The 27,109-nt window shown below is 44.2% G+C and overlaps 2 protein-coding genes across 2 annotated transcripts; both read left to right on the top strand.

Moving 5' to 3' along the window:
• Nucleotides 1–16,190: 16,190 nt before the first annotated feature.
• Nucleotides 16,191–16,574, top strand: LOC119655639 (probable RNA-binding protein EIF1AD). Its single transcript, XM_038061616.1, has one exon. The coding sequence runs from the start codon at nt 16,215–16,217 to the stop codon at nt 16,557–16,559; it is 345 nt and encodes a 114-aa protein (XP_037917544.1). The 5' UTR covers nt 16,191–16,214; the 3' UTR covers nt 16,560–16,574.
• Nucleotides 16,575–19,008: 2,434 nt separating this feature from the next.
• Nucleotides 19,009–19,740, top strand: LOC119655175 (probable RNA-binding protein EIF1AD). Its single transcript, XM_038060927.1, has one exon. The coding sequence runs from the start codon at nt 19,225–19,227 to the stop codon at nt 19,687–19,689; it is 465 nt and encodes a 154-aa protein (XP_037916855.1). The 5' UTR covers nt 19,009–19,224; the 3' UTR covers nt 19,690–19,740.
• Nucleotides 19,741–27,109: the final 7,369 nt, after the last annotated feature.

Raw genomic sequence — 27,109 nt, 5'->3', positions numbered from 1 at the left:
CTCATATACCTAAACCCCAGTATTGCCTCTCGCGATCCAGAAGAATATCTTGTGCAGGTGAGCAGAAGGCTTAAAAACAGGAAAATAAAAATGAATGAATATAAACTCGTCCCGACCTAAAGACACATATCCGACTGGTTAACTAAATCGAGTAAATATTCCTCAAAGCGAGGAAGTTAAATACTTAGGTATTCACCTCGGTAGACGTCCAAACTGGAAGCGCCATATTGAAGTTAAGCGGGTGCAAATGTTGAAAAATTTTCATCTCCACTGGCTAATAAACTAGAGCCCAAAACTTAGTCGATGCTTAAAATAATCCAAATTGGCATTCAGCTAGAGAGAAGTGCCAGAATCTCAAATATCGAAGTTCTACATCGAACAAAATCGAAGATAATAAAAATGACAACAGGTAGGTAGGTAACATGGTATATTAAAAATCCAACAATTCATTGAGACATGAACGTGGAGGAGAGAATATTCGAATTCAGCGAAAAATATTTTTTTCGGATAGAGTTCCAAAGATCTGGAGGTATCCTCAGGGATGTTGTGAGCGTTATCGCCGCGCCATCTGCGAATGAATGTAGATATAATGAGATTATTGTCAACTGGTAGGTTGGAGACGTATATCACATATAATAATGGTTGTACTGACAACTCCATCATGTTCTTCTTCAGGCTTTCTCGTGCCTGAACATCGTTTCGGCAAATACCAGAGGATCAACCCCATTTCGAAGAAGAGAAATGGGTTCTATAATGGACACAACATTTGTCAGTGATATTCTAGCTAAGGATCTCCAAAAGCATGTTAGCTAGCTTTATCCGCTTAAGACGCAACATTAGATCAAAGCAGCGCGGTACTCCAGCCATAGGATGGACTCCCAAAAAGCTCGATAAAGAAACATTCTCGGAGGTATTGCTGCAAGGTACAGATTTGTTAGGGAGTGCAATGAATATGGCTACACAGATTCTGGAGCGGATGCAGTTGGTCTTTGACCCATATATGCCGCGGCGAACAGGATCACTGAAGCAAACACCAAATTTCTAGTGGAAAGCAGAAATCAATGAATATCGTAAAGTATGCTTAAATGCGAGAAGGCGATGTCAGCGTCGTAGAAACAGGTCAGAATATGAAGAGCTACACGAACTGGTTGTCAAAAAACCTGCAAACGGCAAAGAGAAAAACCATGCATTTCAAGCAGTTCTGTAGGGAAGCTGATTCTGACCCTTGCGGTGGTGCCTAGAAGGCAGTTATGGCACCTATTAAAGGAAAGCGTTACGCATGGATCAACCTTGCTAACTAGCTAACTTTTAAGGAGTAGATCATTTCGGTAAAAGAGAAGTTATAATAAATTAATTGGCACCACCACAGCACTCCCCTGCTAGCGAGTGAGTGCAAGGAAATTACCATGGTTCAGGTGGCCCAGTAGTGACGCCAACTGTGGATCTGTGGTCTTATTGTTAAATTATTGAAGACCTTTCTGGTAACGGTGAGGAATCTAACCCGCCTGCCAGATTTCCTTGAGTTTGACACTTCAGGTTGTTGAACGGGAACTTGAACGATTTTTCGGATGTTTCTCTCGGGAGTGGGTATGGCCACGGTGTCTTCTTGTTGTTGGCCCCAGATCGAGCTCTTTTCGATTTCGTCGACTATCGCCCAAGCAGGATTGAGCCGATCGATACTGTAATAATACGTCCGACAACTTCAACTTTGAAGAACTTATCCGTTTTACTGATCATTCGATATGGGCCCTGGGACGGATGTTGGAGTATTTTTTTTGGATCATCGTTACGGATGAAAACATGGTTTGCTGTTGCCAGGTTTTTGAATATAAAGACTTTTTTCTGTCATGTTGATTGCCACGTAAGGTGTGGAAACGCTGTCTTAAATCGTTGGCGAAATTGAACGTGTATACCTGTTCTTTGTTGGACTGTAAGTCGAAAAACTGGCCTGGGGGCGTAATGGGTGGTCATACACCATTTCTGCTGCAGTTGGGAACAAATCTTCCTTCCAAGCTGTGCAAATGCCTAGTAGCACGACAGGCAATGCTCCCATTCAGCGAGGAACAGTTGTCCTCTTCTTCAGCGAGTTTTTGTCAACATGCCATTAGCTGCCGAATGATATACTGTAAGTAATGTGGGTTGTACCTATTAGGTTGGTGGGTTCTTGAAACAACCACGATTCAAACTGTTTTCCTTGATCGGTGCTGATCCGAAGTGCTATGCCAGATTTGCAGATCCATTTGTCAAGGACGTTCTGACTGTGATGACTTCTTGATCGGGTATTGGTGCTGCTTCCGGCCAACGTGAGAAACGGTCCACCATGGTCAGGCAGTAGCGTTGACCCGCAATAAGGCGTACCCTCCGTATTTAGGTTCTGCTGGATCGAGCATTCTTGACAAGACCAATGATTTCTAGCTACCATTAACCCGCTGTTGGAGGACTGTTCCAATCGCAAAGTCGGATGCATTGCAGAAAATGGCTAAAGGTGTGTCAGATTTTGGATGTGCAAGCAGCGTTGCCTGTTCCAGTGCGGTTTTCTAGGCTTCAAAAGCTGCGACAGATTCGTGGGTCCAGTTAATTGGTGAATTTCCTTTAATGTTGCGTAATGAATCTCGTTGAGTGGTGCCTGTATTGCTGCTGCTCTGATTGTGAATCTTCTGTAGAAATTTAACATACCCAAGAATGCTCTAAGCTGTTTCACGTTGGTTGGTTACGGATATGATTGAAAATTGTTTTCTGCGAGAAAGCTGATGATTTGGAACAGCTGAGGAACTTCTGAACTTGGATGTTAAGTTAGTGTCTGTTGTTGGGAAAAGAATTTAGGCATTATGCCAGCCTGTTGCGGGAGTGTTTAGCATTTGAGTAGTCAAGGGGTCGTGAAAGTATACAAGTTCTTCTTACAGGCCGCCTTCGAGGTTGTAGAATAATTTCTTTTCAGCTATAAACGAGCAAAAAAAAGAAGGAAAGTTCAGATGAGGAACAGTCTTCGGAAGACAAACAAAAAATAGCAACCGGTCCGACGAAAGTAGTTTCGAATATGGAAAAGGTGCTATTAGTTTGCAGCTACCGGCGGACATTTAGGATGTAAGAGTGTCGTCTCTGATGGACGGGTTGGCGTAGACAGCGGCTCGCTACCAGAAGTGAAATTCAGGTGAGCTTTTCACATAACGTTTTCTTGTGGGCTCTCTCGACACCTTCCTACTATATGAACATATCTAATCGAAGTTATGTGAATTTAAACGTCCAATCAGCCCGGTATTTTCTTTGTGTGCCCAGACTAAGAATTAATAAGATTTACGGCTAAAAGAAAAAGCGAGGGTCAAGTGACATCTCCCCAATAATGCAGTATCAACGATAATCGAGGCTCGGCGAAGGCATACCAGGATATATGAACAAGAGTAACTACTGTTGAAGAGAGATTTTCCGTCCTTGTAGGGAAGAGAATAGTTTCTCGCATGGAGTCGGCTTTTAGTAAATTGTCTGGCAGTTCCCCTGTGTTGTATGACATATGCATTTTAAATTCAAATTTTAAAAAATCCGGAAAATTAGTTCAAAACGTGGACAAAAGTAATATTTAAAGTTGAAATTAATGTCCATGTTTTTTTTTACAGTTGGTATATAAGTTGAAAAAAGAACTAGGTGTTTTTCCCTATCCTATAAATATTTTTATTTTTTCCCCGCACACAATTGTTTCGGAGACCACGTGCCTCCTTCCTCAGTGCTAGTACCTAATTCATGGACATGTGTAGACAACGGTACCGGGTAAGATCAACAGAAAAGAAATTGCAGGGGCGTGCCGACTTAGTGTCCCTCGTACATGCTGCAATTAGCGAACGACATCTGACGAAGCCCAATGGATTCACGAACCGACTTATGAAACTGATGAGCGTAGCGTTGTTCGACGACAGTCGACAAGGAATCTATCACTGATAGAATGACAGAAACGATGGGATGGGAGCAAGAAATGACGCTGGACTCACAAGTTCACACTGAACGTCAAAGCTAGATTAAGGGGGTCATCTCGTGTAAAGGCCGTTTTTTTTTTGTCTTTCTTTGAAAAATTATTTTGGAGGACTGGATAAAGATAGAAACGTGTTTTTTTCACTATATGTTTATTGATATCTCTCGTATATGTGATAAATTTTTCAGCTTGATATCGTAGCTAGTTTTTGGAATACGTGTTAATTTATGCACCCATCTCCAAAAAAAGGTGTTTTTCTGCTGCCACGCTGGAGGGCGATGTGTTCATCTGAGGAAAAAAAACTAAACTGCATTTTAATTTGGACAATATTCCACGGTCCGCAAACTAGGATAATTAGAAAATATTAAAAAGTAAATTTTTGGTGGGCTTTTAAACTTGATTTTTTGGATTTTGGTGTTTTTTTACGGCTTTTTTTTTGAATAAAAAAAACGAACCCGTCCGATTGCAATTATCCTAGTTTGCGGACCGTAGAAATATGTATTAACGAAGTCATGAAAATTTCAAAAAATTTGGTTAGGTAGATTTTGAGCTATGGTGGCAGCCGATTTTCAAGATGTAGTTTCGAGAAAAACGCATTTGAAAATTTAAATGTGATTAGCAACAGTGAAATTTAAATTCACCATTAATCTGCTATACCTGGCCCATAGAGAGCACCCTCCGTTTCTTCAAAAAAGTCTTGTAAGGCCGATTGATGCTCTCTGGGTTCAATTCTGACTCTTTTGGCGAGGTCAGTCGGTCGTTATTCGGACCGCCAAATTCGCGCTTCATTACGGCGGTCGACATAAACCTGACATATATGACCAACATCCCATTGTCACTACGATTTTGAGAATGCCATTGAATCCTTCATTGAAAATAATTACAGCCAGAAAAGTGGCTATTTCTACGATCTTGGCCCCAGAATGAAGGTGTTTAGGAGCGAAAGTCCAGATCAATGAATGCATTTAACGACTCATTGTTATTCTGGGCCTCTGCTCCTAAACATTTGTTCAAGAGATTATCTCGTGACAAATCTTCGTAGATTGGTTTGATGACTGTTTGAACTTCTTCAGTCAAAGGTGCCTTCTCGTGGTGTAAACTATCCACTTCTCCTTTAGCTTCCGCTTTGCGCCATTTGCACCAACTGTCCTCGCCTGCTGGACAATTTTGATGCTGAGGATTTTCGTCTGTAGAACATTTATGGAAGAAAGTTGCCTAAATTTCTTGCTTCATTTCTTCTATCGAATTTGTGTGTCGACGAATAGCTAGCCCAAAAAATGTAGTGAGATCGTTAATAACCTTATCAGTACGTTTTCCAACCCCTTTTCCACCAATGCCTTTGTGATTCTTCTTTGCATTTCTAAGTCGCGTTCCCATTCTTTTCTCGACATGTCCTACGCATTCCTTTTTTACTACTACGTATATTTTATTATTTGCAGAAATACCGGAGCAAACTCCAGCAAAATCCAATATACAATATACAAAACTTGTCGCAATTGAAACATCCATGTTCATGCTTGCTAAAAGTTTCTTTGCTGATGTTGATGCGAAGTCCTTTTTCTTCCCTGATAAGTATCGATTCCCATGAAATACTCGTTTTTTAGTGCGAGCATGACGTTGAACCTTAAAACGATCTCCCTTCGTACGATCCATTTAAAAAAATCACTGAACACACAAACAGCACAATACTTACAACAAAATATAACTGAATATAACTTGAACGCCTTTCAGTGCTCACTCTAGACTGGATTATCCTTTTTATTCCAAACAGCAGTTTAGACAATTGAGTGGTTTTCCCTCTTTTTATATTTATACCTGTGTTCGAATTTATAAGGCTCAGGTAAAAAACTAACAGGTAAAAAAAGAATCGATGCTCTTTCTCATCGAGTACTCTAACCGCGGCTGCAAACTCCTTACCTGTTTAACCCTGTAATTTCTGAAGGACTCGGAATATCGGAAAATCCCTTTGCCCACATATTCTCCACTACATATAGATACAATTCATGCAAAAAAAAAATCGATTTCTCCAACCCGACACACGGGATGACCCCCTTAAGCGCCACGACATATGATGTAGAGATAGATATTACTAACTTTGACGATGGTATTATTTGGCATTGTTTTCCTTGGCTTTTGATATCGGCCAATGATAACTCGTAGACAACCTTCATCAGAATGTTACTTGCTATGGAACAATCCGTGTTTAGGAATTATTCTAGAAATTAATAATTCCAATAGCACTTCTTCCTGGCTAGCTGGACTCAGGTCTACCACTCAATGTGTCTTTTTTGCAAGGACTTCCTTCAAAACCGATCGGTATGATCTACTGCTTGTGAGTTTTGCAATAGATTGGCAGGTAGCGCCGAATACGTCTTTTTCAATTGTGAAAGGTGGGATGGCTCTTGTCAGCAGACACAGGAGAGCTCTCTCCAGACAACATTGACAGACTCTTGCTGAGGAGCGCTGGCAGATGGAGTCGTGTTGCACATAACTTTCGGGTTCCTCTTGCTGGGAAAAAGATTGAGCTCGGCTGGGAGAGGGACCGGGTGGCAAGGTTTTCCAGAACTAACAACTCCCTTCCTCACCAACAGAAGGTTGGTGAAAGGTATTCCCTGACTTGAAGGCACTCTAAGTCGGAAGAGCGGGTGGGCTAGCCCCAAGTAATGTGTCAAACGGTGTCAGGCTGATGATAGGGGGTAATTCGACAGTGTACCATTGCGCATTCTGTGCGTAAAGGCAATCACTTACCCTACTGCTAAATTAGGCAAATAATTTTGTAAATCCGTTTTTTTAGGTTGCCACAGTATGCAATTAAACAAGCGTTAAAATATCGATATAACTGTACCAGGACTGGGTGTCTTCAAACTTGTCATTTAAAGTGTTACACGGTATTGGAATCCATCGAGAAAGGGCGACAATTTCATAAGAGCTAAGGGCTCCTAAGATGTTCCTGGAACTGTATGTCGTAAAACAGTGCATCTCGGAAAGTCCTGGGGGCAGTAAGCGAAACCCATGGATTGAATGTTTTAAAACCTTGCAGATCTCCTTCCAACGGCAAATTGAGTGTTGATCCAAGTTCTGTTCATATTATCTGCTAAAGTGGTTGTTTCTCAATTAGTAATTATAATTGTGCTCTTCAATATGGTGTTCACATTGGTTGAGGTACAAATTTGCTTTAATATATATTGTTGCCATTGACCGTTTAGCTGTCGTGCGGATAGCTCAGTGGTTAGAGCACAAGGCTGTCGTAAGGAAGGTCGGGGATCAAATCTCACTGGTGGCAGTGGGATTTGTATCGTGATTTGACGCCGGATACCAGTCGACTCAGCTGTGACTGAATACCTGAGTCAAACCAGGGCAATAATCTCGGGCGAGCGCAATGCTGACCACATTGCGTTCCTACAGGGTACTGTAATCCTGTAGTCAGCTCGCAGTTAGCACGTAGACCATATTTGATTGCAAAACCATGCCCTTTGGCATCATTCAGTAGCCATGAAAAGGAGTTCAGTGCAGTGCAAAACCAAAGAGGACTCAACCAATCCCCCTGGAAGATGCCTCTCCGTATATGGATTAGCCCTGAGGTATTAGCAACCTCAGATGAATGCACTAATAAGATGGCGTGCCACCCTTCCATGTTCCTAATTGCCTGTCCTACAACTATCTAGTCGATAATGAGCTGATCTTTGCAACCTCTTGAACCGACTCGGCCGCCTTTCTGCTCTCGAGGTGTGCATTGATCTTTCTACTAATAAAGGACATTATGAATTTGTAGTGGGTAAGGTAAGGCAAGCAAGTTATCGAACTTGCGTCCACGGGGTCCTGTACCGTGTTCTTTTTAGGGACAAATTAGGTAATTCCCGTAGTGAGCAAATATAGAAATTCCACCGGCCGATTAATGACCTGGTATTTTGTTATATCAGAAATATTGCACTCGATCCAGACCCGGGCCCCTTCAGTTCTTCCAGCTGTTTATGGCTCGTCCAACCAGTACCTCAGAGCCTTAAGTCTAACCCCAAATACAAATTTTGGGAGTTGCCTCTCTTCGGCCCTTCGGTGAAAAGCCATTACCGAGCGGAAGATAGTCGGAACGTGGTGCCAATCCCATGGTGGCAGGATAACGTAAAGCTAGTGAATTCTTATCATAAGCCAGTTCAACATTTTCACGCTCAGGAGAAAAGGTGGCTAAGAAATGAGGATCATGAGCTCAAGTCAGACGAATTTATGGCTCAATATTTGAGGTTGGGGCACATGGAAGAGGTTCTCCGTTTGGTGGAAGAGGGAAAAACTGGGACATCCATCATCATACCGTCTGATTTTCCGTATAGGCACTATAGGAATCATGCAAGAACTGGTCGTCTGAAATAGGTTTCCTCTTATAATAGAATAAAGGAACTGCTTATTGGAACGACAGTTTGGGTTTCGTCGAGTTCATTCAACGATCGACGTGGTTTTGAATCTGATTCGAGATGCGAAGTCTTCCAAGTAAATGCTTTGCCGTTGTGAATAAAAAACTCATCGGCTAAAACAGGTGCTTCCAGTTACTTGACGAAGCTACTCGAAAGTGACCTCTTAGAGGGACACTTTGGTACGACACGGATGAGTGACCTAAGCAGTATATCGTTACGGCAGGGGACTCAGTGTTAAGTCCTCTTCTGATCAATAGGCGCACACTGATTAGGCCTGTGAGAAAGCCACAAATGACAGTGTGCCGTTAGCATGGATAATGCCTATTATTGGAGACCTTACAAAGTGACGTGGCTGCTGGTGCGAGAACGACAATTATAATACCCAGGCCTACCCCTCTTCTGGGAAAACACTCCTGCTCCGGAAAAACCGTTAAAATCACTAGACCTGATCAGGTCGATTCGAACATGAACAGATTGAAAGTGCAGTCAACTGCCCTAGCCAAAGCTGAAGGGGAAAGGCTCATAAAAAAATGCGTGACATTGATAAAGCGTATGCGGTCGGGTAAGTTTTTCCAGAAGAATGTCGGTAAAGGCGTCAAAAACTGATGGAATTGGAAAAATAACTGGACCGTACCTCCTTCTACAGGCGAGCATGGACAGTAGCGGCAAACGCTCCACAAGCAGAAATAGCTGCGCTTTCCTCTGAAATCAGTGTAATCGTCAAAAAGGGTCATAGATAGACTACTGCATAGCAAATTGGGGGAAAAGCGGAAAGAAGTATAGACGGCTGAAAAAACGGGAAAAGGCAAAGAAGGACAAAAGGAAAAAGCACGATATGCCGCCAGAGACTCATCCCAAAGGTAAGGAGGCTAAAAATATAAAACCAATAAGAGGAAAGAGGAGGAAACGAAGAAGAATTACACCGTCTTCTCTGCTCATTAAGCCTACCGAAAGCAAGACATTTGCGGACGCCTTCAGTCAAAGTCGTTACAAGATGAAACCCGAAAACAATCAGCCAGAAGTATCTGCCTTGCGAAAGCGAAGGGTGGCGGAGTTCTCGTTGAATTACACCCAAAGACGATTAGCAAGAGTAAGTTTTGCGAAACTTATATGCTCTCTAGAAGTCCGAGATCTTGACTGCCTCACAGAGAAGGTGGTGGTGGAGAAGGCCATGAAGCATATCCAGAGGTAACCAATAGCCGGGTAGACATCACTTCTGTGAATCTTCGAAACCAACAACTTCTTTACAGCGGAAAAATCAAATTTGGATAGGTAGTGTGCTGGGCAGGAATGCGGCTAACCCTCACCAAGTGCTACAGGTGTTTGGAATATGGATACATGTCAGCAACTTGTAAGAGATTTGACGGGAGAACAGCATGCCCCAGATGCGATCAGGTAGCCCATCGAGCGAAGACGAAAGCGAAAATTGCGCCTTCTGGGGTCGGGGGCGCTATCCAGTCTTTATTGAAAAACTAGAAAGGGCTAGGACACGACTAAGATGATCCCCATCCTACAAATTAACATGCACAGTTGTCAAACGCTCAGGAACTACTAGCGAATTTCACTGCGGAGTTAAAAGCTAATCTAGTGATTGCTCGCTGATTAATACCAGGAGGAGGGGGTGGCTAGTAGCATTGCAGCTTACTTTCGTAAATTCAATGATGAATCGGGTAACAACACCCCGTGACGCCTCCATTCTGTAGAGGGGCTAGAGCCGTGATAAGCTTTCTTTATTCTGGTGGAAGGCAAAAATTGCCGAATGTCATAAGCTCCGCTGTTTGGCACAACGTTTACATGGCCGCAAGGGGTCATACGCCATAAAGGTAGAGTGTGCATCAGCAAAGAGGATCCTCCACTGCGAGATAAATAAAAGCAAAGCTCGTGGCAGCAGAATCTAGTCAGTAGTATCTGAGAGACCACTGTTCTATGTTCTATGAGACGCTAGTTGGTCAGAGGAGGATTGAGACCACATCCGGAGTAGCAGGGAGATCCATCCTAGGGTCAGAAAAGTCGCACCTAATTACTTGTTGCCAGATGCACTGTTAAACAGGTGCAAAGCAAGATGGGTAACTGCGTATGGTTTCAGCCTGAAATAGACATCGTGACCAGAAAGAGAATCCCAGCCCTGCGTCCTATGTCGATCGGCGACTTGACTATAGAAATAAAACCAGCAGTTCGTTTAATGCTCAAGTTAAAAATGAGCTTCTTCGAACAAATCAAAGTACCAGCGAGCAACACTGCTGCTTGAATCTCGCCCGTGAGTCGGCTAATGACGAATGCTGGGGGCCGTATATCTACCAGGAGACCTCTTCATATGGGAATGACGCAGTCCTTTCTATTCTAGAATGCGGAGGTATAGGCTGATGATCTTAAGAAGGAGCTGCTTTCGGAGTGGCGTCTGCTTATTGCATACTCTCAGAAGCGGCCGTGATGGTGATCGGGGCAGTGATCCCCGTTGCCCCCATTGCTAAGAAAGGTAAAGTCATCTACTGCCGGAAGGGTGAAGATTTAAGGGGGGTAGTTGCCTGTGAAGAACCTCAATGCATACTTGCCGAGTGGCAAAATGAGGCAAGTAATCCCCAAAGTCCACCCCAATATTCTTTCGTCATCGAAAACTGTACTATGTAGACGTTCTGTTGAGATTCGTTGAAAGATCTGAAAAAAACTTCATTGGTTCCTAGCGTATGTTGCATTCTAAACACGTCTGAGGTGACTTGCGCTATACCGTCGTAACCGATTCGGTACACAACCGAGATGGAATATCATCACTAATTTGAGAAAGAATTCTTGGAGTTGCTGGAGAAGTATAGAGTCTGGGAGTACCTGGTCCATGCAAAGGATCCATTTCCTTTGCTCTTTGGAGTTCGTCTCGACACTGGTCATCGTGAATCCTAGACGTCAAACCGCCCCACGATTAGCGGTTTCGACGGAGTGTTGTCCATTACGAGAGACCGACCCGGTCATCAAGTCAGGCGACTCCGGCCGGTTATCCGCATCGGATCTTAGATTTCTTTTTCTCTTCTTCCATTTTATCCCTAACTGTTAGGTGTGATGATAGCTACCTTCAGTGAGTAATCTGCAAGACTGCCAAATTTCTCCACTTTCCTTACCTACCCCCTGGGACGTTGCGGTGGCGTACAGCCCGCGTTTGAAAGAAGAATCCTCCGAAGAATTTTTGGACCCCTAAATGAGGATAGACGATTCCGTGGCGGGGGCGGGTCAAGTCTACAAAGGCAATATTTATGGTAGAAAAAGAAGACGAGGCACACCTTGCCTGAGATGGAGCGATGGGCTCCAGGCGGGGTGTCTGAAGTTCCTTACTGAGGCCTAGATCGGATGCCGGCTGTTGCGCCGTTGATGATGATAATTTAAAATTGCTTTTATCACCCCTTGTGGCCACGCATGCTTGCTATATCGTGTTTGGGGCAGGCAAGGAAAAACAATTGGATCTCAGTTAAGGGGGGGGGGACTTTCTGAAACACTTGGGTTAGTGTCGAGCAAGTTTTATAAATCTTCAGAAAGTTTTATCTGAACTTTCCAAAATACCTGCAGGTCATCCTAAAAGGTTATTCATTGAATCTGCTGAGCCGGTTTATCTTACGGTCATTGAATGAAGTTCATACAAAAATATAGATTGTCACTGAGGTGATATCTGGGTGAGTAAGATTCCGCTCTAGAAGGTAAAGAAGCTTAACTTCAAACCCTATAAGCTCCAGAAAGTCATATAAATGAAAACATCCCTGTTCGTTTCCAAAAGATGTTACCAATTCAAGGTCAACAATGGAGGCCCTTCCTCTTCACCGACGAAAGGTAGTTCGTTCAACTTCAGGTAGAGTATCGCCGATGCCGGCTGGTTATTCTTCACTTCGGCGAAGTAAAATGTGACACTTTGGAGGCTACTCCTTTTTCTCTTGCGGGCACTATGCTTCAGTTTTCTAACAGATATGAATTTGGTATCGGCTTGATACTGATAGAGCTCGATGCTATCCGACGCAATAATTACCCTAGGCCACTCATTTTTTTGTACAAATCTGAAGTTGTAGATATCTTACTACCAACATAACGTTGATGTTGTGCTGCTATACAGTAGTAGCTGATGAAACCTTGATTTGGATGCGGAAGCCTTCGGCGTTGTTCTCTTCAAGCCTTTTAGTTCCAGTATGAGATCCTTTTTTGGTGATTCCCCAACCTGCTGACATTTCCAGTTAGTTTTTGAGAAGAGGGTCAGCTTTTTTTTGCAGTATGTCTGTGGAGAAGATATTACCAGTCTTGAAATAATGATCGCCTCGAAATGGATCCTCATTCACTATTTTCTTTTTGATCCTTTTTGTGATCAACCTTGGTCCTGCTGGCGTTGTAGTTTGGGGTACTGTCCAGGTTTCTGCCCCTTCCTCAAAGTGGGTGACCCTCCTTTCGTCTTTTGGAAACCTGCTGGTCTTTTGAATGTTCCCTTTCTTTTCCCTGAACCCTCTTGTTTCTCCGACCATCCATGGGTATACGATTGGATGTCATTTGTGTTGAATGCGTTGCCGTTGAGGGAGTAATTTTAAAGCTCTCACTGGACTATTTCGCATCTTCCCGCGAACTGTGATGACTTTCACCATATGTTTGATGCACTTTGCGATTGTTTTAATAAATTCGGGTAGCTTAATAAGTTTAATTCCAAGCAAAATAAAGGGTAGTTCTTCTAAGTCGGATTTCTGTTCAACAGTCTTTTTCTCCAGACTTCCAAGAATTTCGTGATGTTTGGATACGTCCTCTGCTCCAGGTCTCGCACAGGTCGCCTTGGATATTCGAGGAGATCTCATAATTGTTCTCCTGAACGGATCTGACTCATGATTCTGAAAAGCCTGCTGAGACCCCCAATGCTCAGATACGGTTGGTGTCACTTTGGATTGTGACGACAACCGCCAACTTTCTTCCACTTTGTGGCCCACAGATCCCTCTTTTTTGAGCTAAATACCCAAATTTTCAAAAAATTGGCTAACAGTTCGGTCCAGTGCAATGCCAACTCATCAGACGCTGCCTCACCTCTGCCCTGTGAGCAGCGTGACCGAAAGGGGCTACAGATCGTAATCGCTCCTTTGGGTCTAAATATAAAGGCGGATTTCACTTGGAAATAATTCCAACTTATGTCTCGTGTCTACGATTATACATAAATGCTTTCGGTCACGAAGCTCCCAGATCAGAGGTGAGGCGGCGTCTGACGAGTTGCCTCTGTCCTGGACGCCCATGTCAGTCACTTTTTTAATAATGACTTTTTATGAAGTAGCAACTGCTGCAAGTTTTTAGCTGGGGTTAGTGTTAGAAAAGGAGAACCTATTTCTTTCTCTTACATGTCCCCTTTTACCCCCCCCCCCCCCTCTCTTTCCTGGGTGGGGTTGGCAAATCAGATTTTATCACCATGATATCAAAATACCTCAAATCGCCGTGATTTTTTAATAGGGTTTAGGAGAGGATCTTCCGTTTTCCATTTATATCCTTCCCTCTGAGGAGGTAGGGCTCAGAATCACAATCTGTAGTGGCGCCAGCCGTTCTCCCCTGGGGGCACTCTTCTGCGTTTTTATTATGGGTGTTCTAGAGCTTCCATGGTTGAGGCACAGCTGGGGTTTCGAGCCCCTGCGCCGTAAGTTTATACCCTCTCTCTTCGTCTATCTTGGTTTGTTATTCTGGATGTCCTTCCCCATAGCCATTTCTGAGGCGGGTCTATCTATGAGTATACTATATGAGGTGTAGTATTAATCCACAAATTAAAGACAGAAAATGTTATATTGTCTCTGAACATACTTCATTGCCATTTTTATAGTAGTATTTCCCACATGACTCAGTGAAGAAAAAATTCGGCCTCGGCATAAACTCCACTAATTCCTGCTACCAAGTTCTTTCGAATTCCCACCCATTTTGACTATCAATCTCCTAGAAATCAAACGTATTAGATATTCTGGGGAATTTCATTAAATCCGTGGAAAACGCCTTATTTTAAATTGCTCGGACAACTTATAACCTGATTATCATCGATAAACAATCCTAATAGCGTCCACCACGGTAAACTAATCCTAAGGCAAGCCACATTTCCAGTGATACATGTGCCTCACACTAGATACTAACCGAATTTCAAACAGTATTCAAATGCAAATACCTGTCAGAAGCTAAATTGGATTGTAAAGCGAAACGTATGGCTGGGAAACCAATTAATGACATCTCATTAAGTGAGCCCTCGTCGGCTAAAGTGCTAGATCGCGGCTACCAAATGCGTTGATTAAAAATTCCCAATTCCCAATATAAACATAACTGACTTATTAATTGGACAGCTAATGAGAAATTAGTAAGACACAAGAAAGGTAATGTTGAGTTATTTATTGGATTGTCCGATTCTCCGACACGTAAACACAATGGCCCCACGAAATATGGACTCTTCATATTTCGTTGGGAATATTCAGAAATTTCAAATTAATCTGGCAATTTATAGTTCGATTTCGAGGAGGATTTGAGTGTTATCGCTATCGATTCACATAATTCGTTCTGCCTACTTGGCATCGAATTGAATTTTGGTTCCGCTTTGATTTGGTCGAACCACCATTCTCCCATTGTGCGCTTCTCCGGGTGAGAAAAAATTGGAAATCAATGACAATTAGGCAGCTTTGTATTGTGCCAAGCAGATTTGTGGAATATCCAAATACCGAGATATTTCGTGAATGGATATTTTTTATATGAAATCGATAATTGGTTCTTTATCATTCTTATCTTTTGTTTTTGGGGACACGTTCGGCCATGATCTATTGTCCGCCATATTCGGTTAAGCTCTTCAAGGATCTTTTTTGTTTTGATGATAATGAGACCTTTATTCATACCTTATTTTTCTAAAAGTTAAACTTAAGCATTTGATAGACCAGTAGCTTACTCCAAACTACAATTTTATTTTATTATGTATATATATATTTCGGGAGCAACTTACTCCCTTCATCAGCACAAAGCTACTGAAAACAATTGCGATTCTACGGTTCTATTTATACTAAAAACACTAATTACCTAAGCATTTGTTGTACCAAAAAAAATTACTAATATGTTAAAGTTGCATAATTTGGCAGGTCGTCGACGACCTCCTCGCGGTGGCTGGTGGAAACCCTCTTCAGACGGGCTAAGAGTGTGTAGGGCCAGGCTGGGAGTAGTCTCATTAAACTGACTGCTTGAATTGTGCATCGAGGCTAATTAAAAAACTCGCTGACAAACATAGGGACCGCACCACCCAATAACTATTGATAATTGATGGCCATCAACCCAAAAGTTGTAAGATTATCCCTACTTCTTGGAGTTACTTTCAGAGTCCGACACTTGTGGACTCTCAATACGTAAACGCTTCCTGTTTTCTTTCTTCTTCTCCTGGTTTTGCAGGTCTAGTGACTCCTGCAAGCTTTTGATGAGGGCTGTCAGACCCTCGTTCTGCTTCCGCTGTTCCTCTATCTCACTTTTTGCAGCGGCTAGCTGCTTGTTAATTTCTTCCAGACTGCGTTGCAGACTGGCGATTAGACTCCTTTCTTGGGTTTGGTCCGATAGTAATGGGACCTCTGGGGCTTTCTGGACCCTCGTCTCCATTACGATTTCTGTTGAAAAAACTCTTCAAAAACAAAACTATTCTCTATTCACTAAAAGTTAACACTATCTACGCTTATCACTAAAAGGTACCTAAAAGATATCCACTCCACATACGAATCTTTAACTTTTAAACAACTTTTTATAATCTGTCCCTATGGACCTTTAATTTGTTTTATTTAAAAATCAGGAAAAACTTTCCAATGATTTAGTAGCTTAAGTATTGAGGAAGATAGTAAGTAGCTCTCTAGTAAAAAATGTCGCGTGTAACAAAACGTAAACATGTTATGAGGGAAATGTTCATTGATGGTTTTCAACTGCCGAAAGAAAACCAGCAAATTGTCCGAGTAGTGAGCAGTCGAGGAAACAATCTGCATGAGGTCGAACCGGCCGCAGATGGCGGACATTTTCTGGTTTCGATGCCAACTAAGTTCCGCAAAACCATTTGGGTGAAACGCGGCGACTTTGTCCTAGTCGAACCTATTGAAGAAGGATATAAGGTCAAGGGAGAAATGTGTAAAATCTTGACAGCCGAGCACGTAAAAGAATTTTCAAAGGAAGGAATCTGGCCTCCTTCTAAACCCGAACTACCTTGCGGATAAGTCCCCGGCTGCACGGATCGCTTCAGCGAGTCTACCCCTGATGAACTTCTCGAGGACTTTTCCGGCCGTGTCAAGCGTACACAGCGGTCGGTATGCAGACGTGAGCTCCGGGTCTCCTTTACCCTTACTGATCAACGCGAGTCTGGCCACTTTCCAGCGACAAGGAAAAATGCCCTCCTTCAAGCACGCGTTGAACGCTTCGAGCAGCAATTCTGGCCGTTGGCGGAACACCAGTTTGTAAACTTCCGCCGGGATGCCATCAGGACCTGGCGCCTTCCTGTTTTTCATAGTGAGAACCGCTTCTTCGAGTTCTCCCATTGTTAAAAGGGGGCAATCTACGACGCTTTCCGCGCTATTTACATCAATCCGCACATGGGTTCTAGGCTGGAAACTAGAGTCTTCTTCCCCAATAGCCCTTTGACCGCTTCGCAGAACGTGCTCTTGTTGGTCGTCTTCGGGCCCAGTTCGACGAGAACTCCACCACTCCTTGTTTTCCGTATCGAAGACACCTCTGCTCCATTCTCCTCGGGTTTCATCCTGTAGCGGATCTCACTAAGGACTTCCGCAAATGTCTTGCCTTCCGTCGGCTTAATGAGTAGGGCCGACGGTCTAGTCCTTCTTCGTTTCCTCGTTTTTTCCGCTACTGGCTTTGGGTTGGCAGCCTCCTTGTTTTTGGACAGACGTGTCTCTGGCGACGGAGTCCGCTGTTTCTTTTTATCCTTTTTCGCCTTCTTTTTTTGGGCCTTGGAGACTACTTCGATAAAGTCTCCTTCAGGCACGTCGACCTCTTTCCGCTTTTCCCCCTGTTCACTTTGGAGAGGGCTATCTGCGCTAGCGCACGTATATCAACCATATTTCTTTGAATATCAAGCGGTGGTGCGCCTCGCCTGGTTGCGCTTCACCCTTACTACATCTGAAAATGAGTGAGGTACTTTGACATAGAACCTGTCTGTTTTCACTTGCACAGTTTCCATTCTGAGATTTATCATCATCACAATCGGTATCCGGAGGTCCACCTATTCGTTATCCCAAAACTGCTTGGCGTCCTGGCCTGCGCCATTGTTCAATCCATCCTTCCCGTTTGACCAGAGCGGTTTGATGTTGGTTGGTTGGGTTTTGAGGCTGACGTTGCCACCATATGCTTTGTCTTGCTTTCATTGGCGTCAGCCCAAGATTTCGCGCAGCCTACTCGATCTGGTCCGGTCCAACGGATCTCCTGCAACGCTGTTACATCAGCCCTGTATTAGGACAGGGTATTGGCCATCTGCTTGGCAGCTCCATCTCTGTACAGGGAGCGCACGTTCCATGCGCAAATCTTTATTCCGTTGTCGTTGCCGGGTTCGTCATTGTGAAGTCAGTCCAGTCCGAGGTCCCTTTTGTGGCTTCATAACAGGTTATTTTCCATTTAGGGTTGTCAGTCCTCCAACCCCCAACCAGAAAGTACAATTTGTCCTGTTTTTAGGCACAGGAGACTCGCCTTCATCCTTCCCCGTCTGCAGCTTTTCGTTAAGAAAGAGCTCCCAGCGGTGACCATGTGGAGATCGGGTTGTGTAGTAGAGCTGTTGGCGTTTTTTCACTTTCTTTCTTCTTTGGTTTTAACGAGGATTTGGTGGGACTCGGGACCGGATTTCTTGATAAGGAAATCATGGGGCAGCGATTTTTGAAGGGTTCTCTTTGTGGATGAGAAGTCACTGGGGGGTCCTACTACCATTAGGGGGGGGGGGGGATTTTACTCACTTTGGAAGCGTTGTTGCTGGATGAGGTGGTGTGGCGTTGGTTGATGTCGGCTGGCCGGCTTAGTTGACTGATGGGGCGGTGTTGCTGCTCGATGGCCTCGGGTGGGCTGCTTGAGGTGCTGGGATGCTGGGTCTCGGAATGGTCATCGTCCTTGGTGCCGGAGTTGTCGCTGTGGTCCGGTTGCCGGGATTCGCTGCTTTCAGGGCGTTGACTTGCTGCTGTAGGTCGCGAAGGATGGCGTGGAGTGATTCCACCTCCATTTCCTTAGCGCGTAGCTTGGAAGCTAGGCGCGCTTCTCCTTCTTGACGCGCACAAAATCCTGGATTTCGACCGCCGGGGCGCTGGCGCGTGACGAGGTCGAGCTGTCGGAGTCCGTCGCGTATACGGATTCGTCTTCGGATGGCACGGAGGACTCCAACTCCATGTCACCCTTCGGGACTTCGCTGGTCGAGGCGTCATCGGTGGCGCCTCCGCTAGTTTTCCGGCGTTTGGAGCCGGTATGTACTTCGCTCATCTTGTTTTTCTTTTTTAGCTTTTAGAGCTAAAAGTTGAGGTCTGAAATGATAAAAGTAGAAATATTAATAGCTTACCGTCGCCAAGAGTGGAACTCTTAGCGAGCTTTTATTGTAGGTTTTCCCTTCACGTTGATCTTGAGGACTGAAGTTTGGTCGTGACCGACTAACTCCAGTGTCTAGAACTGAACTGAGAAGATTATCCCTACCTGCATGTGGACCTTTTTACGTTTTTCTCTATACCTTTTAGAATGTGTACCCACATACGGATCTTTAACTTTTAAGCAACTTTTTATAATCTGTCCCTACAGACCTTTAATTTGTTTTATTTAAAAATCAGGAAAAACTTCCCAATGATTTAGTAGCTTAAGTACTGAGCAAGAGAGTAAGCAGCTCCCGAAAAAGATAGGTAAAAAATGTCGCGTGTAACAAAACGTAAACATGTTATGAGGGAAATGTTCATTGATGGTTTTCAACTGCCGAAAGAAAACCAGCAAATTGTCCGAGTAGTGAGCAGTCGAGGAAACAATCTGCATGAGGTCGAACCGGCCGCAGATGGCGGACATTTTCTGGTTTCGATGCCAACTAAGTTCCGCAAAACCATTTGGGTGAAACGCGGCGACTTTGTCCTAGTCGAACCTATTGAAGAAGGAGTTAAGGTCAAGGGAGAAATGTGTAAAATCTTGACAGCCGAGCACGTAAAAGAGTTTTCAAAGGAAGGAATCTGGCCGAGGAAATTCACCAAGAAGAGAGAGCTAGAGCAAGAAGACGATGAACTTTTCCGCAATGTCAATAGGCGCTACGAGGACTCTTCGGAAGAAGATTCGTCAGGAAGTGACGAAGAAGGCAATTCTACGGAGGATGATGAAACCCAAACATAATTGTGATAAATTATTAAGAAAAAAAACAATAAATGAAAATTGAGCACGTATGTCAACCATATTTCTTTGAATATCAAGCGGTGGTGCGCCTCGCCTGGTTACGCTTCACCCTTACTACATCTGAAAATGAGTGGGGTACTTTGACATAGAACCTGTCTGTTTTCACTTGCACCTCCGGCATCCGGAGGACCACCTATTCGATATCCCAAAACTGCTTGGCGTCCTGGCCTACGCCATCGTTCCATCCATTCTTCCCGTTTGGCCAGAGCGGTTTGATGTTGGTTGGTTGGGTTTTGGGGCTGACGTTGCCACCATATGCTTTGTCTTGCTTTCATTGGTGTCAGCCCAAGATTTCGTGTAGCCTACTCGATCTGGATGAAGGCACTTTGTACGTCTCGGGTCGTTTTTCCCATGATGTCGATATCGTCAGCCATAGTTGAGCGGACTTAAAGAGGATCGTACCCCTCGCATTTACCTCACCATCACGGATCACTTTCTCCGGGACCAGGTTAAAGAGGGCGCATGATAGTTCATCCCCTTGCCGTAGACCGCTGTTGATGTCGAATGGTCTTAAGAGTGATCCTGCTGCTTTTATCTGGCCCCGCACATTGGTCAGCTTCAGTCTTATTAATTTCGTTGGGATACCGAATTCTCTCATGGCCGTGTACAGTTTTACCCTGGCTATGCTATCATAGGCGGCTTTAAATTCGATGAGAAGATGGTGCAACTGATATCTATTATTCCGACAGTTTTTATCGCTGGCTGCAGAGAGAAAATCTGAACAGTTGCTGATTTGCTTGGAGTGAAGCCTCCTTGGTATGGGCCAATGATGTTTTGGGCTTATGGGGCTATCCGGCCTAGCAAGATAGCCCTATATTAGGACAGGGTATTGGCCATCTGCTTGGCAGCTCCATCTCTGTAGCGTACGTCCCATGCGCAAATCTTTATTCCGTTGTCGTTGCCGGGTTCGTCATTGTGAAGTCAGTCCAGTCCGAGGTCCCTTTTGTGGCTTCATAACATTTGTCCTGTTTTTAGGCGCAGGACACTCGCCTTCATCCTTCCCCGTCTGCAGCTTTTCGTTAAGAAAGAGCCCTAGCGGTGACCATGTGGAGACCGGGTTGTGTAGTAGAGCTGTTGACGTTTTTTCAGCGAGCGTTTCCCAGGTTTATGCGTTAATCTAATTGGGATTGAAAACGATTCACGCGGTTCATTAATGAAGGTTGCCAACTCAAAACAAGTAATTACCTTGTTGAGAGAGGATTTCATTATATATACCTTCGTTTTTCTTCTGTAGCCTTTATCTCGTCAGTAGCGGGGTGGCTTCTTGTATTCGAATGCTTATAGTTCAACCAGCGTTCAAAGTTGCTCTGGTCGTCCTTTCGGTAATTTCCCATCGACTTCGACGGTCAGACCAATCTCAGCTAGCGCGAATTTCACGGCTACACCATTTTCCGAGACCTGTGCGAAGAAAGACGTTCGGATGAATCGATACATGTTAGCCACACATGGCAAAGCACTGTCACCTTGAGCGTAGAACAATCGTTTGTTTTCAAGAAGGGCAGCGACCCTAAACACACTTCCAATTCAGCATAGTGCATCTACCTTATTTGTCTTTCCGAACGAAATTTATGCCGTTGTGTTTCTAAACCTTACCGATCCGGTGCCTATTAAAGCTGCAATTATTGCCAATGGTGGAAACCTTTTTGTTTTGTTTGCGCCCAAAAAGGCTCATATAAAATTACCATTAGTACTGTCACAATTTCTGATGACATATTTTTTTCACTTGTCCTCCAGGCTAAGACCATCTACTTGTTGATTGAGAAACTGAGCAGTTTTTAGTCGATCGCCTAATTAGTGGAACTAAGGTAAAGGCAGTGGTTTGCCAATGATTCGTCGAATAAAAAGCGCTGTCTGGTGTTCTTTGTAATGTGCACTATCGCTGCGGTCTGACCGAAAACATTATGAATTGTTAATAAGGCATCCCATATTACAAAAAACTCAGAAGAATTCTGAAAACCTTGAGCACCTTTACTTTCTATTTGAAAGATCCTGACCCTGGTGGCCGGGCTAACCAAGGTGGATATTCTTCCCGGACTACTCGTGGGACCAAGACAGGGACTCAATTTTTAAAAAAACAAATAAACCGACGATAGAAGAAGAGGTGTGCTGAAACCAACCGGAGGGACCTCCCGGAGCGAGGCGGCAGACGGACTAGGAGTTTCCAGCTTGAAGAAAAAAACCACTGATGACCTGCTCAAGAGCCAGTACTAGAAGGCCATGCATATTCTCAACAAGATTGCTAAGAATAGTCGATGAGCAGGATGAAAAAGCCTCGCTGAATATCAGGTGATTGTTGAGGAATACAACAGCAAACGTCTGGCAGACGAGCAGAAAGCGAAGCCCACCCCTTTCAAACGGAATCGATCTTAAGACGAGGTCGAACAAGATCACAGTCGGAGCAGCGTAGGTAAGGGCTCAGACGCTAAGCAAGATCTGGAGAAAAGAAGGCAGCAACTGTGAAGCCCTTCAGCCAGAAGACGTTTACGTGTGGCAGTGACGCGGGCATATTTATACCGCTTCGTATCTCCGCCGCTGTTCGTCAAGGAAGCGCCCTTTCACCACTCTTCTTTGTTCTTGTTGTCACATGGGACATGCAACGTTTAGCACCCTATACACTGTTTTATGCAGATATAAGATAAATTCGTCTGTTTGACTGCTTTGTCTAAGATTCGTCTAATAATGAAAATACTATCTTCAATTGTGTTACAAAATATAATCCTGTTTAGAAAGAGCAAAACTACTTTTTTTAATCCGTTTATTATACATTGACTCTTAATCAGACAGCATTCGCTTATATACAATTGTACTAAGCTCTAAATAATGTGAATATTCCTGTCGTATTCTATGCTTCTGATTGCTAGCCGGCTATAAAAGACAATGAACGGCACCTCGCGGTTATGGTGACGATGTAATGTTGGAATAAAGGAGCAACCCGCCATGATCACTTTCGGAATGAGGAAATCTGCGATTGCGGACCAGTGTTGAGGGCAGGCTGTCGGGGATGGTCATTGAGCATCTCCTGGACGCCAAAGGCAAATACTCGGGATCCATCTCCTGCTTTGATTGCTCTCAGGTGGTCACGTTACAGTTTGCGAAGACCAAGTCTCCATTGACTTCTTTGATCCATGTATCGTTAAGAACAGCGAAACCTGGGAGGACGCAAAGCTCAAAGTCATCCCCTGCAACGAGATGCCCAGGAGACCGGTCGCTCGCTTCCATCTAGTTGCCGAAGATCCTCATGGATAAGGATAAGTTCATTCAATCCCTGCGGCTTCAAAACCCCAGGATTCCCATGGACGACTGGGTTGTAACTCAAGGAGGAAGAACCACTAACAAATAGTCAACTTCTTCCTCGTGTAAACGGAAAGTGAATGGAGGGACTGGAAAAGGTCGACTATAAAATGCGATTCGGAGTTAGAAACGCAAAGGTAAAAGTGTTCCACTCTGCAAAACCGGACGACGACCTGGATCCACTAAACGTCGCCAAAGATCGAGATGGGGATCGACGGTCCGACGTGGACTGACTGACACTTATAAATCTGCAGCCTTCGAAGTACGCTAAGGCTAATCTGCTTGTCTTCCTTTTAGAGAAAGACATGGCACTAATACAGGAGCCCTGGGTCGGAGGCGACCGAACCATCAAAGAGCTTCAAAGCAAATATTTTAATTTATTCCACAGCACAGGAGACGCTGATCAGGACAGAGCTAGAGTATGAATCCTTGCGAAGACGAGTCTGCACGTTTTTCTTTGTCTGGATCTGAGTTCCAGTGACCTAGTCGTGGTCAAACTGGAGCAGGCGGTGGCAAAGAACGTGTATATTTCCTCGGCTTACATGGCTCACGACCGGTCAGCTCCGCAGGAAGACCTAAAACATTTGACGAGCACCGTAACAACAAAGAAGGCCAACCTGTTGATAGGCTGTGACGCCAACGCAAGACATATGCTCTGGGGCAGCTCGTAAATCAACGAAAGAGGTGTGTCATTTTTTGAGCTTATTATTACTACAAACTTATCGGTGTGTAATAGAGGCAGCACACCAACCTTTCATTTTCCCAGCTCGGAGAACTGTGACGGTTAGTGGGAGGTTCTTGAAATCACCCTACTAACCGTCAATGCGATTCTTATGGTGGAGAACTTGAGAGTGTCTGACCAGAGATACTTCTCGGATCACAGTTCGATACTTTCAGTCTAGCTCTTGCCACAGAGGTCTCCAAATCCTTCAGAGACCCCAGGAGGATTGACTGGTGAAAGTTTGGTCAAATAATAGAGAATAAATACTCCGGCGCGCAAATTGGCAAAATTGGCAAGACAGATGAATCGGAAGCAAAGGTAGAGGCTCTGGAAAAGGCATTCGATACCGCCTTTAAAGTCTCGTGCCCTGATAAATACAGCAAGAAGACACTGCTACCGTGGTGGAATGAAGATCTCACTAGTCTCAGAAATCTGTTAGGGAAATCTTCAACATCTGCTACAGGCATAAATATTGCCAACCATACAAGGACTGTCTGAAGAAGTACAAGTCGGCCATCAAGATCGCCAAGAGGCAATCTTGGTTGAACTAGTGCCCGAACATGGAAAGCACCAGCGAATTCACGAGGCTCAGTAAGATTCTATCCAAAGAACATAAGAGCCCATTCTTTCTTAAAAAGTCGGAAGGGTCCTGGATGGAATCTTATAGTGAAGCCTAGGAGCTGCTGGTTCAGACGCACTTTCCCGCCAGTGGGAGGATTGTGAGTCAGAGCCAGGATTTGTGGCCACCTAAGCCGTGCGAGACCATCAAATGGGTAATTGCCAAGGATAAAATCGTTTGGGCTATGAACAGTTTCTTCGCATGTAAATCTCCAGGCTCAGATGGCATAAATTCCAGTCATGCTACAGAAGCAATAGGAGACGGTTGTGCCGTGGCTGGTGGAGATTTACTGGAGCTGTATCTCTTTACGATACGTACCACACCACGTGGTTTTCATACCGAAAGCGAGCAGGCATGAGTGCACGAAGGACTTTTGACCAATTAGCCTCACCTCTTTTGTCTTGAAGATCCTAGAGCATGTCGTACACATTTACTTAAGGAGATTATAGAGAGAACGCTTTTCTTTAAGTCCCAGCGTGCCTACCTCAAAGGCAAAACCACGGGAACCGCCCTGCACGAGGTAATTGGCATACCCTAGCTGCCTTCTTCGATATAGAGGGGGCGTTCAACAATGTCAGTACCAAAGTCATCAAGGAAGCCTTGATCAGTATTTGATTGGAGGGGTATCTTCCGCATTGGATTATATTCATGCTAAGTACCAGGGTAATGCAGTCGGGTCTGGGAGGCAACCATTTGACTGGAGCTGTGAACAGAGGCATGCCCCAGAGTGGTGCCATCTTGCCGGTGCTCTGGTTATTAGTGATGGACTAAATTCTACAAATAATGAACAGGAACGGGGTGAAAATAATAGCGCATGCCGACGACATGGTGATATTAGTGTCAAAGATGTTTCCCTCTATTATGAGCGACATCATGGAAGGAGCGCTGCCTGTGGGCCCCCAGATGTGGCCTTGGCATAAACCCAACCAAAATGGAACTGACGCTATTCACCACTAAGACAATAGCACCTGGATTCCACCTACCAGGGCTGAATGAATAACGATTGGTTCTTTCTTCGCAAATAAAATATCTGAGTGAAATCCTGGATCCAAGACTACATTGGAGATTGAATATAGAACTGATGGTTAGGAAGAGCAGGAGAACCTTTGCAAGGAAATGGAGTCTCCGGCCGAGGATGGATTTTTTGGATGTTCACTGCTGTGGTCCGTCCAATCCTAACGTACGGCTCTATTGTATGGTGCCAGGCTTTGAGCAAAATGTACAATAGAACGAAGCTTAAGAGGATTGCAATCTCACTGGTAGTAGTGGGATTTGTATCGCCATTTGACGTCGGATACCAGTCGACTCAGTTGTGAATGAGTCAAAATCAAGGTAATCTCGGGCGAGCGTAATGCTGACCACGTTGCTTCCTACACTGTACTACTGTAGTGTATCGTTACGGTTTTGAATGAAATGCTCTAAACACTTCAAGGCCCTGATCCAATATGGATTGTTGTGGCAACGATTATTATTATTATTAATAGGATCCAAAGAACCGGGTTTTTTAGGTGTTACTGGGGCTCTGCATTCCTGCTCGGTAGATGCTCTCAATGTATTCTTGCATCTCCTCTCCTAGACCTCCACATTAAATACGCTGTAGCCTGCAGTGTGGTCAGACTACGTGAGTCCGGATGCGGCACAGCGAAGCCCTACGGCAACAGTAACATCCTAGACGAAGTACCTTGGGAAATCTGGGCATTCCCACACGCAAGCCGAACTTCACGAGAAACTTTGCTATGGACTTTCCAACTAGGGCAGAATGGAAGTCCGACGGTGTGTTACAAGGTTATGATACAGTATTCTTCACCAATGGATCAGAGATGGTCTGCGGAGTTGGTGTGGGGGGTTTTCTCGAATACTCAGCTGCAGAGTAGGAGAGATGCTTTCTTTCGGCAAATGCAAATCTGAGCCAACTGGACTCTGTCTCCCTGCTCTCATAACAGCAGTCACGGTGTTAGGAGTCTGTGGCACTAAAACGGCGCACCACAGCGTTAATTGGTCTTCTTGGAGCGGCAATTAATACCTACCATGAATAGTGTCTGCAATGACGAGGCAGTCCTTCGAAAGGAATACTGGAAAAACAATGGTTATCCTCGTTTCCTTGCCCTTTCTACCCAAAACAAGGGTCCAAAGTCAATTATTTCCACCAAACTAAACGTCATATGGTACAATACCTCAACGGAATATCGCAAACAATTAACTTTGCAGTTATTTAATTCTCGGCCCTTTGTATCTTTTTTTCCCAAGAATAATCATCTCCTCTCGATCAAAACTCTTGAAGACTCCATTGATCCGTTGAAGTCCCTGACGAAAGCCAATTTCCTGTTTGCAGCCAATATAATTAAATTTAGCGAAATATGTGCCATATGTTGACGAGCTCTTATAATTGAGTAACCCGTGGAATTGATCGTGAAATTGATTATGACGCTGCGATAACCAGCCGTAACTCCATAAGTAATTTGCCTGGAAATCAATCTTGGGGCGAACAATGCAATTTCAACTTTCTTCTCTTACATTTAATTACTTCCTTTGAGATAATTATTTATTGTCGTTATAGAATCGGCGGACTCTTGTGGAGTTGGGACGGTGCTTCGATTCAATTTAAGGCACATGGAGCCGCGTCTGGAATGGGCTGTGATCAATACAAGTATCTGGACTGCATGGGGGTGGATATGTGTTCGATATCGAATGATTTGAGATACAATTTTGAATTTCGATTCTTGGTTTTT

This window comes from Hermetia illucens, chromosome 4 (assembly GCF_905115235.1).
Source record: "Hermetia illucens chromosome 4, iHerIll2.2.curated.20191125, whole genome shotgun sequence".
Classification (NCBI taxonomy): domain Eukaryota; kingdom Metazoa; phylum Arthropoda; class Insecta; order Diptera; family Stratiomyidae; genus Hermetia; species Hermetia illucens.
Note: the sequence above shows the minus strand (reverse complement) of the source record. Positions and strands in the feature narration are given on the sequence as shown.